This window comes from Lipotes vexillifer, unplaced genomic scaffold, assembly GCF_000442215.2.
Source record: "Lipotes vexillifer unplaced genomic scaffold, Lipotes_vexillifer_v1.1 scaffold2106, whole genome shotgun sequence".
NCBI classification, from domain to species: Eukaryota; Metazoa; Chordata; class Mammalia; order Artiodactyla; family Lipotidae; genus Lipotes; species Lipotes vexillifer.
In genome coordinates this window covers 511,324-524,962 of record NW_006775310.1, presented here as the reverse complement: position 1 = coordinate 524,962, position 13,639 = coordinate 511,324, and the positions used below count along the sequence as shown (strand labels likewise).

General features: G+C 46.1%; 2 protein-coding genes across 2 annotated transcripts in view; both read right to left on the bottom strand.

The window, feature by feature from the left end:
• Positions 1–809: 809 nt before the first annotated feature.
• Positions 810–3,229, bottom strand: RPL27 (ribosomal protein L27). The gene is made up of 5 exons (XM_007449879.1): positions 3,191–3,229; positions 2,869–2,951; positions 1,735–1,904; positions 1,005–1,115; positions 810–892 (listed from the first exon to the last, which is right to left on the bottom strand). The coding sequence occupies exons 2-5, from the start codon at positions 2,947–2,949 to the stop codon at positions 844–846; spliced, it is 411 nt and encodes a 136-aa protein (XP_007449941.1). The 5' UTR covers positions 2,950–2,951; positions 3,191–3,229; the 3' UTR covers positions 810–843.
• A 3,779-nt stretch (positions 3,230–7,008) lies between these two features.
• The window catches only part of RUNDC1 (RUN domain containing 1), an 8,709-nt gene continuing 2,078 nt past the window's right edge, over positions 7,009–13,639 (bottom strand). Inside the window, exons 2-5 of the mRNA XM_007449878.1 lie at positions 11,476–11,634; positions 10,279–10,477; positions 9,689–9,808; positions 7,009–9,296 (exon numbers count right to left, since the gene is read on the bottom strand). Of these exons, the coding sequence (XP_007449940.1) occupies positions 8,431–9,296; positions 9,689–9,808; positions 10,279–10,477; positions 11,476–11,634 (1,344 nt within the window). The 3' untranslated portion in view covers positions 7,009–8,430. The remainder of the gene's footprint in view (positions 9,297–9,688; positions 9,809–10,278; positions 10,478–11,475; positions 11,635–13,639) is intronic.

Sequence of the window (13,639 nt, the reverse complement as noted above, 5' to 3'; positions counted from 1 at the left end):
TATAAGTTTTCTATTTTCACCTAGTCCAGGGCTTCCCACTCAGAGTAACTTACTGAGCCCCTTTCTCATGCCCCCACTCCTCACCCCAGCTGAAAGTGTGCCAAGTGTGAAGCTTGGCAAATAGGGCCATTTGAATCCTAGTTCCATTTAGTGACTTAGTATCAGCTTGGCTGGAGAACCTATTTCATCAGTAACACCAGTCACAGTTAAGTATCCAATGAGAGGTAAAATGCTACAGAAGGGCCAAATGCCTTTCCTGTAACACAGTGGTGACAATCCAGAGCCCAAACCCCTTGAATCACACCCTTCCTTGCCTGTCTCTGCTAGCCAGACCATTTGGGGACCTCTCCTTGGTCCCACTAGGAATGGCTGCTCTGTGGCTCAGGCCTTCATTGTTGGTGTCCATCCCCATCTAGAGCAGTTCTCCAGTGTGGTCCTCGTCCAAGCAGCACCAACATCACTTGACAAGATGCTGAATTCGGGGTGGGGGTGGGGGGCGGGGAACAGTTCTCTAGATATGTAATGGGTTGAAGCCAGGGATGCTTAAACAATTCCACACCTAAAAATGTCCAGCGTAGCTCTTTTGGGGAAAACAGCTCAATATGACATTTTACCCACTGAGTTAGACCATTAAAGGATTATGAGGCTATGGACAGAAGTAGCCCATGTCTCACCAAGGCAGATTTACCTTTCATTTTATATTTTCCCACAGTCCCTCATCCACCACCCAGTGTCTCTCATCGTATGAATGTTCTTTCCCAGTCTAATAACAAGAAGAAAGCAGACACATGGATTTTTTTGTGTGTGTATTTTTGTATTTTTAATGACTGAAACAAGACAGACCTAAAACCGCAGCTTCTGAAAGAACCATTTGTTCTTGCCGGTCTTGTATCTAGAGGGGGGAAAAAAGGACACTAATGAGGAGAGGAATCACAGTAGACAAAACTGTCTTCATGGAGAACAGTGAAACCATACTCCAGCATTCACTACCAAAGCCTACTTACCTCTCCTCAAACTTGACCTTGGCCTCTCGTCGGGCCTTGCGTTTGAGAGCAGGGTCTCTGAAGACATCCTTGTTGACAACAGTTTTGTCCAAGGGGATATCCACAGAGTACCTGGGGACAATGGCAGGAAGGTAGGAGCAGCCCACATGCTGCCAGGGCCTTCACCCCTCCGCCCCACTCCTGGGACACTGGCATGTTAAGGTCTGACTCCATAGGAGCTATCATCAAAACTGTGCTAAAGTCCTGATGATATTCTTTGGAAATGTCCAGTTTTAACAAACTCATTTACATAGATTCAAGCCACTGAAAAACTTCACAATTCATTCTCAAGTTTCCCACAACTACCCTACCCTATAATAACTATTACCCTTGAGAGTGGAAGAAGGCAGGCCAGATTCTATGCCTGTGTTTACTGTGGCTGGAAACAAATGGAACAACCTTTACTCAACACTTCAAAGAATTTTCAGGTGAGGAGACAGATCAAGAGCAAGTTTGGAAGAGGTTTTTCAATCCGGCTTTGCCAAGTCAGGGAAATCAATAGGAAACAACAGGAAAGTGAACACTTCCAAGATGGATTAAAGAGGCAACACTGGAAACCACGGCCAAATGACAAATTGAAAATGATGTCTCTTCCAGTGGAGTGGTTACAAGGTTGTCTCCTTATTCAGCAGGGCAGAGAATGGGAAAAGTTAGAAAAAGTCACTTTCATTCCCATTCTTGAAACGCTCACCTTGTAGGCATGAGGTGATTATAATTATAAACTTTCACGAAAGACTTGATCTTTGACCTCTTGGCAATTTTCTTCTTGCCCATGGCAGCTGTCACTTTGCGGGGATAGCGATCAATTCCAGCCACCAGAGCATGGCTGTAGGGTCGGTCCGAGGTGCCATCATCAATGTTCTGAATGAGCAATTACATGTTATTGCTATTTAGGCCCTTTGCTAGATGTAGGGCGTGTATAGAAAGAACACCCTCAACCCCTAGGCCTCTGAGACCCACTATGATAAAAACGACACAAAGCAGACATTCTAAGTGCTATGCTAGATGCCCAAAGAGTAACAGGGAAAAGGGTGGTTTCCTTCCCACCAGGAAAAATCTGGAAGGGTTCCTGGGAGGTAAGACATTTAAAATGTAACAACAGTTAACAATTATGAAGTGACTGCTATATGCCAAGCACTAGTTCTCAGGACTTTACTTCTCTTAACCTCCTCCAGGATTGCACTGCTAGGAATGGTTAGAGGCAGGATTCCAAACCTGGCTGCCTAACTCCAAAACCAGCCTCAGGTAGACGGAGGAAAGGGAACCAAGGGTGCCCCGGTGTCCCCAACAGTCAACAGCAGTGGTGTATGTGGCCAGAGCTTAGGAAAATCTCATAAAAGGCTAAAGACGTAGGTAAAAGACAAACAGTGAACGGCTAGATTATGCTAAGTGACCATTTTAACTAGAAAAAATTTCTCCTTTTTACGGAGTCCCAGCTGCAGCACTTACTACCTGTTTGACCTCAGGTTAAACTTAACATCTCTAAACCTTCGCAGTAGAAAGTAACCTTATAGTTACCGCAAGGATTGCACATAACGACACCTATAAGGCAGTGCCAGGCACCAAGCAAGCGTTCAATAAACGTCAGCCATTAGTATTATTTAAAACCTCTCTGATAGAGAACGCGTTGGGTGTTAGCTGTCCAATTAAACTCCCATTTGTTATTATGCGTCTTTCTCTCTCAAAAGCTCTCGTGCATTCACCCCCGCGCCCCACCATTCACAATGCTCAGTGGGTAATGCCCCCAAACTAGGTCTTGAATTCCAAGTTGCCCGCCCGCCCCATTCACGGGATACAAAGGGGCACAGGTTCGCGAGGTTGGTACCTTTACGATGACCGCTTTGCGTCCGGAGTAGCGACCAGCCAGGACCAGCACCACCTTCCCGGGTTTCATGAACTTGCCCATGTCTGCAGAGGAAAGAGAAGGGGCCGCTCAGAAACCCGCCAGCTCAGGCTGTGGGCCCTTAACTTCAGCGGCGCTCTCTGCGTCTCGGCTCAGGCCGCCCGCAGGTCCTGCTCGCAAGACAGGATGCGCTACGAAGCCGTCAGAGACCGAGGAATGAAAAGCACCCGGCACCACCCCGCAACTCGACCCCCAGGCCGCGGATGGCTGCGGATTGTAATACCCTGCCCCAGCCGCTACTCACCGGCAGCAACCTCTCGGGCCTACAGCAGAGGAAGAAAGGGTACTTCCGCTTACCTTTCACCCCGGGGAGGGTGACCTCACTTCCTGTCCCGCCCCCTTGGGCTTCTCCCCGCCTCTTGAGTGGCGCTCAGAATCTGTGTTGAGGGCGGAAGAAGCTCTTGAAGGGAAAGGAAGGCCTGGCAGCTTTTTTATTCAAATCAAACTTTATGAGCAGCTCCAGCAGTAGAAAGGGCAAAGGAGTTCTGCCTCCCCCGGAAGGCTTTTACGTGGACGCAGCTGCTCCTCTGCCCCCTTGGTTGTAGTTCCTTTCTCTGGCGCTAGCGGGTGGGGGAGGCACAGTTTGAAATTTACTTCTTTTGCTTTGGAACGGTAAGAAACAAAATAGGACATTTATTAGTACCAACTGTGTACAGTTACGCATAAGGAAGAGATGAAGATCAATCAAACAAGGGAACTTGCCCTCAACATTTAGAGTCTAATGATGTCAGAGACATTTCCGACCAGAATAAAGGAGGGAGATGAAGGACGATTATTGTGATACTAGCAGCTATGTATCCTGTGTCAGGCCAAGTTAATCTATTTACGTGTATTATCTCTTTTGATCCTCATAACGACAATAAGAGATAAGTAATGCTATCTCCATTCCACAGTTGAAGATACTGTGGTTTGGGGAGGTTAAGTAATTTGCCCCAAATCCACAGCTAGTACGTGATCAAGCTGGGAATTCAGATTCAAGCAGTCCTCCTGAGCCCATACTGTTTACCCAGTCACCAAATTGAGTACCCACTCTGTGCCAGGCAAGATGCTAGGCACTTTAGGTAAGTCAACTGCTATTTAATTCTCGGGAATCTGCATCTTGGGTATTTTCCTCCCATTTAGATATGAGGAAATTGAGATTTAGAGAGCCTAAGGCTCTGATCATCAAATCTGGGTTTGAACCCAGGTCTAGTTGGCTCTCAAACTGAATTATTTCCCATCACTTACTGGAAGAGTGTTTTTAGATGGTTCCTTAGGTGTCTTCCGAGTTCGAGAGAAACCATCTTACAGTTTTTGCTCATTTGAACACTGACAAATCTATAGGATTGGTCTTGGGCAAGACGTGGGAACAATCAGGGTTTCATCATTTCTCTTCTTCAGGCTCTCCAGGGACCAATTTCCCCCGCAGCCCTCAGGACTTCATTCCAATAGCTTATCACCCTAATTATGTACTTATATTTCTATATTTAATGAAAATGTTTTGTTTTAATTTGTAATATGACATTGTAGAGGTGGAAAGGAACTCAGAAATCGTCTACTCTGTCCTCTCAAAGATGAAAGTTCTAGAGCAGCAAAGTCACGGAGTTGGTGGCGCAGATCAAGGTTCCCCCGTTCCCAAGCCGCTCTTGCCACTGCACCACACGACCCTGTCCATTTCCACCTCCATGGTCTTCTTTCAGCCTCCTTATCTGCTTTTGTGTCTTTTGCTGTTTCTCTCTTGGAAAACAGAAACCAAACCCTGAAATCTTATCACTGCCTTGAACTCTTATCACATACTAAAACTCTCCAAATCAAATTAGTAACTAAATCCTGTGAATTTTGCCTCATGTCTTTTAAATCTTTTCTATCCTTTTACACCTGCTCCCTAACTGATCCAGCTTCAGTTCTTTGTTTTCTCCAGTCCCTCCTCAAAACTTTGGGTGGGTCAAAAATTGCTTGAGATGCTTATTAAATATGCATTGCCAACTGAAGAGATTCCAGTTCAGGTCTGGTGTGGAGCCATGAGCTATAGATATTATTTTTAGAAAGTTCTCTAAACACAACTCTTAAGTCCACCACTTACCTGCCTGAAATCCTTCGATGGCTCTCTGTACCAAAGTTTGAACTCTCACTCCCTTCCTCTCTATCTTCCTTGCAGTATAAGTTCCTGTCTCCTCCACACCCTTCACATACCACCTGGGTTCCAGCCAGCTCAACTACTCAAAGATCCGACCCCTTCTGAGCGCCAGGGTCTTCACGCAAGCTGTTCCATGTTTCATTATTCTTCTCCTCTACCGTAGCTGGGCAAAATCCTATCCATCCTTCAAGGCCACTCTAGAATTCTCCCAGGCAGAATTCATCTCTTCCTTCTCTATGCTCCCTCAGCAATCCAACCCATACTTAATTTTACTATAGAACGTATTTCAGTTGGTTTGGATCAGTGGTTGTCAAAGTGTGGTCCCCAGACCAGCAGCATCAGCATAACGAGCATGGGAACTTGTTAGAAACGCAAATTCTCAGAGCTACTGAATAAAAAACTCTGGGGATGGAACCAAGCAATGTGTGGTTGTTTTTGTTTGTTTGTTTGTTTGATTTATTTATTTTTGGCTGCACATTGGGTCTTCCTTGCTGCGCGGGGGGGGGGGGGCTACTCTTCATTGTGGTGCTCTGGCTTCTCTTTGCGGTGACTTCTCTTGTTGCAGAACACAGGATCTAGGAGCACAGGCTTCACCAGTCGTGGCATACACGCTCAGTAGTTGCGGCGCATGGGCTTAGTTGCTCCGCGGCATACGGGATCTTCCCAGACCAGGGATTGAACCTGTGTCCCCTGCATTGGCAGGCGGATTCTTAACCACTGCACCACCAGGGAAGTCCCGGCGATTTGTTTTAACAAGCTACTCAAATCTCCAATTGGCTTGCTACCTCCTTTGCTAAACCTTGTGTTCCTTGAAGGCAGAGAGAGATAAGTTCTGAGCACCTAACCTGGCCCAAGCAGTTGGTGGGTGCTCAATAGTGAATGAATGAAGGCAGAGCATCTTGGAAATCTTTAACGATGCCTTGCAGATCATACAATGGACCCTGCATATCCATGGCTCTCTTTCATTCTGCTCTTGCATAGCCTTAGACTTCGGCTGACAGTCCCTCCTCTCCTCCTTCATCCTGTCTGCCTCACTCCAAGCCAAGCACAGACCTCTGTCCTCAGTTATAATACAGATGTTATCAGTGACTAGCAGCTATGTGACTGCTGGCCTGCTGGCAGGCTTGTCTCTGTCTCTACATGTCTTTAAGTTTCATGAAGAACTTGGCAGAGCAATGGCTATCTGCCCATCTCCCTGCAGCCTAGTCCTTTGGCAGCTGAAATTTCTGGCAGGCATGTGGAAAATACCTGTTCATCCACAAAGTGATGGTGAAGTGAGGGGGTGGATAAAGGAGAGAGAGGAACAAAATATCTAGAAGCAGCATGATACAATGAGGTAACATTAACAGTATAAAGACCATAGGATTTGGATTCAGGCAACTTGGGTTCAAATCCCAGCTCTTGCAACATGTAAACGTGGACAAAATATTTATCCTCTGCAGTTCAGTTTCCTCAGCTATAAAATGCATATAATATTGTCCTGTCTTACATGTAGTGAGAATTAAATTAGGATGGCACACACACAAAATGCTTCTCATGATGTTAGCATAAAAGCCTTAATACCAGTTTTTGTGAGGATTGGAAACATACTGGGGTGATCCAGGGCTATGCCATATGACTACAGCACTTATCACCCACCCTAAATGGTATCCAGACAAGTGAATTTAAAAGCGCCAATTCCTGAAGTGGCATGTGTGGTGAGATCTGCTGTGGCGATAGGACTGTAGGCCTGGGCAAGATGGGATGATAATGCCAACGACACTTTCTCATGAATTTGTTCAAGGGGGATAGTGGGGGAAACACCACCAAAGCTGAGTTGATCCAGTGCAGGGGACAGAGAAGAGGCAGAAATGCCAGGAGCCAGGCATTGCTCAAGGAAATACTGATCTGGATCAGATACGCTGACAATGCCCAGACTTATAAACCAAAGCCAACAGTCTCTAAGGTCTTTGCAGAGAAGCTACACAAAATACTATGATTTTATTAGCAACCACAGATACCATTTTTCACAACATTTTACACTTACCCTGTTTCACGTGAAGGAGGACTAATTCTAATGAATTATCAAGAATATATCTTAAATAATACCCTACTGAAAAAATTAAGTTAAAATGCACTACATAATAGTGCAGACACAAAGTGCAGCTGGCAATTTAATACATGAAACGATGGTAAATCAGTAGTGTTGGGAACCCATTTGGCTTTCCAGAAGGTGATACAGTTTGCTCACTTTTGGTCAGTCCCAGAGCAGGATGCAAGTTGAATGGCAAATATGAACTAAAAAGGCTAAAAGAGACCTAATAGGACCAGTCTAGAGTCAGTTCTATAAGGAAATGCCAAGCCCCTTCTTTGTCACCAGTGATCTGCCACAGTTCCTACCCACGCTGTAGTATGATCACGTGGTCAGACCTCTTCCACCATCCAGCCTCCAGGACGTGTGGAACACACCTTGGACACGTTTCCTTCTGAGAAGCTGGGAGGTGCGCAGAGGAAAGGTTACTTGCCAGAGGACATGGTACCAGATGGTGGCTGTCCTGGTAAACCAGCTCCAAAACCGAAAGACCATCATCTGGGCTGTGAGGAAAGGGCCACGTGGTCAGGGACAGATTTCAGTTCTTACCTCTACATGAAAAAGGGCTCATATTAAAATCAACTGTGGGGAATTCCCTGGCGGTCCAGTGGCTAAGACTTGGCGCTTTCACTGCTGTGGGCCCGGGGTTCAATCCCTGGTTGGGGAACTAAGATCCCGCAAGCTGCTCGGTGCAGAAAAAAAAAATCAACTGTGGTAAACACCCTTAGAAATGCTGTTCTCAGATATTCCCAGTCCTGGTTTTAGAGGCAGCTATGGAACACACATGGCCTCCCTTGACCTTGGGGTCAGGAAGAAAGAGGCATCAGTATTCACAAAAGGAATTTGAATTCTGACCTAGGACTCTCTCAAACCTGCTTCAAGTGAAGGAAGATGGCTCGCAACTTGACTGACAGGAGCCTTAAGTTGTATGTCTTCCAGGACCAACAACTCACTCATGCTGTCCCTCACCACCGTGAAGAGAATGGTTACAGCAACCCGGATTTTCTACAAATCAGACATGGTGTGAAGAGTGTGTGCCATGACTGACTTCTTTTCAACAGGCTCAAGTATATGTGCTCACATGTACACCATGGTTACACACCAGGGCAGAACCTTTTAACAAGAGGGTCTCCAGCATATCTTTCTGAGATGCTAAGTTGATGGGGGAGAGAGACTTTATATTATCTGGCTAGGGAAAATGGCTTTAGCCCCTCCTCCTAATTCTTGCTCTTATCCTAGAAGACTAATCATCTATCCTTACTGAGCAAGATGCTGGTCTGGGGCCAGGGCATTCTCATCAAAAGGCATCTTTGATGTTCTTGAGCTGGCGCACAGCCAGGTCTACAGGGAGGCTGAACTTGAGGCTGCTAAGGCGGCTAAGCAGGTTGAGGGCACTCTCAAAGCCCGTGTGTGCCATGTAGCTCCAGGGCTGGTAGTGGGGCTCGATGAGCGACCCCGACTTGCAGATGAGGTTCACCCAGGACACGAGACGCTGCTCATTCAGCGCCATGCACACCAAGGCCTTCAGCTCCGAGTCTGCACTGCGCTTAAACGGGTCGTGCTCTGTCAGCACCACGTGGATGGCTGTCAGCAGGCTCTGCTTGGGCGTCACCACAGTGCCTCCCATAGCAGGCAGGGCGAAGGACTGTGAGAGTTTCCGGGCGGGGGATTCCACGTAAGCACGGCCGTTCTTAGCGTGGTAGTACTTTACAAAGAGCTCCCAGGGGTGCATGGCCTCGGGGGCCGTGGAGAACGCCGGCAGCAGACAGGCGATGGGGGCCATGACGAGGCTCATCCCCGGTGAGGAGGCGTACAGTCCATGGGCCAGCAGGTCCCTCACGGCCACAGTCAGCTCCTTCCGCACAGCCACGGTCAGCTCATCCTTGCCTCCCAGAGAGAGGTCCTGGAGGCTGGCGGAGCTGCTGAAATGGTCGTGCGCCTGGTGCCTCAAGGCCAGCTGCTTCACCCTGTCTACTGACACCTCCAGCCTCTTCAATAAGGGAGAGTAGTCCCTGTCAGCCTGGTCCCTTTGCCACAGGGTCTGCGGGATCTGGCCCGTGGCGCAACCGAACTGGCTAACAGCAAAGATCTGGAGCACTGCCAGCACTCGCCGCATCAGGTGCAGCCCTGTCTCCCGAACTCTCTTCATGTCTTCTGCCTTCGCTGCGTAGAAAACACAACGACTTATCAGTGAGAGGCCATAGTGGTCAGAGGGACAGTCAGCAAGTCACAAGCTGAGATCCAGTCTTGCTTCTGAGCCACAGCATGGGTCCCACATGAAGCCAAGAGCCACCTAGGATGTCGCTGGGCTTACTTTTTTTGGTTAGTAATAACTATTTTGAGATAAGATTCACATAACACTCAACTTACCCATTAGAAGTGTATAATTCAGTGGTTTTTAGTATATTCACAGAGTTGGGCAACCATCATCCCCCAAAGAAACCGTGGGCCATTGGCATTGCCCACTCCCTACTCCTCCCCGATCCCCCAGCCTAGGCAGCCCCTAATCTACTTTCTGTCTCTATAGATTTGCGCATTCTGGAAGCTGCACTTACTTTTGCTGTTTCCTGGAGGTGGTCTGCTGCTGCCAGTTCTGCAGGAGCCGTTTCCTGTCTTCCCACTGGCCTTGCACTCACAGTGTCCACCACCTGTCTGTAATGGGCTTCCTACTTCATCTGCAATCAGAAGTTACAAAGAGGAGACATTTATTTAGCCTCTTTCTGGCAGATTTTTAAAGGCGAAATACTATTTACTAGTGCCTACCACGTGACAAAACTTTTACAAGTAGTATTTCATCGTGTGGAACAGTGACTGGCATATACTGGCCGGCTCAATAAATATCTGCTGAGTGAAGGAAGCACGAATCACCATTTTATGGAGGAGGAGAGCGGGACTGAAGAGGTTAGGAACCTGCCTAACCCCATTAGTCTACGAAGGACACGAAGCCAGTAAGGGGCAGGGCTGAGATTTTAACTCTCTGGTTTTAAAATCCATGTCCTTTCTACTCCACCATGCTGGCTCCCTTACCGAGTGATCACACCTCTTACATATACATCAAGGACTGGCACCTTTAGGTGTTAGTACTCAGAATACATACAATTATGATGACATCCAGCCACCCTTCTCTTTCCATCCCTCGTCTCACCTTGGATGAAGCTGATGAACATCTCAAGGTCTCGGATCTGAGTTTTCAGCTGCTCAACCAGCTGTTCTTTCACTCGGGCTGGGTTGACGATCTGAGCTACAGCTACATCCACACGCTGCCGAAGCTCCTCAGTGGACAGTGAACTGAGGTCCTCGTTCAGATTCATGTCCAGTTTCTTTATTAACTCATCGATGATCACCTATCAAGACTACAAGCCATGAGCACACGCTTTGGAATTTTCAGGGAGAGGGTTAGGAAGAAGGCGAATCTTTACTAGTGTGCCTCCCTTCCACCCTTAAATGGAAATCAAATTTGCGAGAAAAATGGTGCAACTGCTGATCAAGGTGAGGGCACAGGCCTTTTACTTCTCTTATAGAAACAAGGACCCCTGGTTCCTCTCTGACAGAAATGGCTCCTCTCACTGCAAATTTTCTACCAGGCCAGGTAAATTTCACTCAAGAGAACAACAGTGTAAATGATCCAAAGTGGCTGATGATTCCAAAAGCCCCATAGTTAGCTTCCCCCATGGCCTCCAAGAGAATAGATACTGATTTCCCTTAGTTTCTAGTCCTTCTCATCCCTTCTTGCCTTACTACTCTAGGCAACTAAAGGAAAAGCTCTATGAAACATCCAGGCATGTTACAACCAAAATATCCTAGTGACAATGTGAGGAACAATTTGAAAACCAGATCATGTATAACTCCAGCCCTGCCAGAAAAACAGCCACATCACAGCTCCAGAGAGACAAATATGTAAAGGAGACTGTGTTTTGACTAGCAGATTTACCTGTCTGCCCAGGTGTTCCTTTAATAAATACAGCATTAAAGTCAGGATTCCTGGAATATTTATTGACTGGTGCTGGGGGAGAAAACTAGTTTACATCATATGAAATGCCCAAGCAGAACGGTTTCAATGATCAAATGAAAGAAATTATTGCTGTTATTATTATTTATTACTACTATTATTAATAATGACAGCCACCAAAAAAACAAAGAGCTCAATCATCACATTAGAAAGCTTTGGCATGTGTGTTTCCACATGTGAATAAAGACTGGTCCCAGGTAGCAGCAAAATTTCCCTTTGATATGGGCCAGCAGTGAGGCCAAGGGTGAGCAAGCTGGACAAGGCTGTCCTGTGAACGCTAGAAGGGACAAGGTAACCCAAGGCAGTGGAGGAGGCGCCTCTGGATCTGCTCACCCGCTGCCTTTCCAAGACCACGGACTGCGGCAGGGAGTCGTAACTGCCTTCCTGATAGGCAAACGTCTCCAGGTCATCGAGCTGCGTTTTGAGCTGCAGTATCAGTTCCTTCTGCTTCTCCCTTTGGGTTTCCAGATGTTCCCGTTTCTCCTGCTCACTCTAAGATGGGAAAAGATTTGGGTTGATTTCACAGGAAAAGAAAAACTCAGGGCACATTATGAATTTTCTTAAGCCAATAATGACTAGTAAAATATAAAATGTTTCCAAGTAACCCGAATGAAATACAGAATTCATGGGACACGTTCAAAAATGAGAATAATTATTTCATCGGGGCAATTTATTAAATGCATGTTTTCTTTAAGAAAGTATTTGTCCTTCATTGGAAATAGGATATAAATACAATGGGGCCTTTCATTAAGATCGCTTCCCACCCCCTCAGGTCTAGTTAAGATTGACACAATTTATCTCAGCCAAGACAGCCTCCCTGGAATTAAACATGCCATCCTCCAGAGCCAATTACCACAGAACAAGTCCTGAATACTTGCTACAGCCAAATCTGCGAGAGAATCTGGAGGTAAGGGTGTATAGAGAGGCTTTATAACTCCTATCAGTTTTCTTAAGGTCCAAAGCGCCTCCAATGTATTGCAAAATCAAACAAACACAGGTACCTGGGGCAGTGAAAAAAATTCAAAGCCAAGTAATAGGGGTGAGAAGGTAATTAGGTTAAAAAAAAAAAAAAAAAAAAAGTTTGGTAAGGTTCCCTGACCAGTGACGCCTTTTCTCACTGTTGGCCACCCGGTCGTTTCTACATTTAAATGATGAAAAACCCTTCGGAGAGGTAAAGCCTTGCCAATGTATTCTCAAAAATTGGTTCTTCCTTGCCTTTTTTGAGTATCAAAAACAAAACAAAGCAAGACTAGCAAATCATTTACAGGTGTAAGGCTGTGTTTTAAACTAGATGTCTATAGGATATTAAATTTAATCTTAAAATGGTACTTACCAAGGCCTCCAGAAGTAAGGTATGAGAGAGAACAAATGAAAAACAACAAATTAACTGTTTGTTTAGCTATTTAAAAAGCAATCCCCTTGCTTTAGTTTTGCTCAATATGAAAGCAAGCCTTTTCTCAGGGGACACTGCCTCTCCAAAGCTTTCCCAGCGTCGTGGTTTTTTCTTAGAACCCTGTTCTCCCCCACTTAGTGGCCTAGCTATTCTTTAAGAGGTTTCCTCAATTTCCCCAGGCAGAACCAATCACCTCCTCTGTATTTTGTACACACTTCTACTCTAGCTCATGTCACATTATAATGAGTTGTTTAGGATTCTGTCTCCCCAAGTCTATGAACTCCTTAAGGGCAAAGGCCCTGACTACCCCCAGGGCCTAGCACTGTGTCTGGCACAGGGTAAGCTCTCAGTACACATTTGCTGTATGTTACTGAACGCAATCAGGTCCAGAAGGCCACATTCCAAATAATGAACTCTTACGGAAAAAGTTGTCTAACCAGCCCAAAGGGAAAGGACTAGGGAAACTTTGTTTTTGTTTTCATTGTATCCCATCCCAACATTATGAAGCCAAAGAAGAAAGAAACCAGCCACAGATCCTGATTCCATTTTCATGACTGTGTCTGCTGAACGCTGTTACCTGCCATGGTAATTACTGAGTATGCGATTTACTGGAGTGTGGGCAAACATGTTTACTAGGTGAGAACAATGAGCTCTGGTGCAAGGCAGGAAATAACAGAAATAATTTCCAGTATGAAGTGAGAGAAAATACTGGTTAAAAAACCAAAAAACTGGAACTGCTAAGTAGTAAATCGTTTGGTTCTAACATGTCCCCACTTTGGCACCACCTGTTCATGTGTCAATATATGCACACAAGATTACAGCTGCTTATTAGATGTTTTGAGCGCTACAGTTTTTTTTTTGTTTTTTTTTTTAAGTTGTACACTGTTTCTAAAAGTAAAAACGGACAACCAAAAGAGCACCACATCCACACCAAACCTTTGGTGCTCCTCACTCCTGAACAGGGCCTGACCACAGAAATTCTTTCTATCCTACCTGTTCCTTAAAAGTCTGGCAATTTGGGCTTCCCTGGTGGAGCAGTGGTTGAGAGTCCGCTTGCCGATGCAGGGGACACGGGTTCGTGCCCCGGTCTGGGAAGATCCCACA

What these genes read in the sequence shown, in the direction of transcription:
- RPL27 (XM_007449879.1), bottom strand. Translation starts at nt 2,949, where the DNA reads ATGGGCAAGTTCATGAAACCCGGGAAGGTGGTGCTGGTCCTGGCTGGT. An exon ending in AATCACCTCATGCCTACAAG is followed by an intron (nt 1,116 to 1,734) that starts GTGAGCGTTTCA and finishes CATTGTCCCCAG; the next exon opens with GTACTCTGTGGATATCCCCT. An exon ending in AAGGTCAAGTTTGAGGAGAG is followed by an intron (nt 893 to 1,004) that starts GTAAGTAGGCTT and finishes TCCCCCCTCTAG; the next exon opens with ATACAAGACCGGCAAGAACA.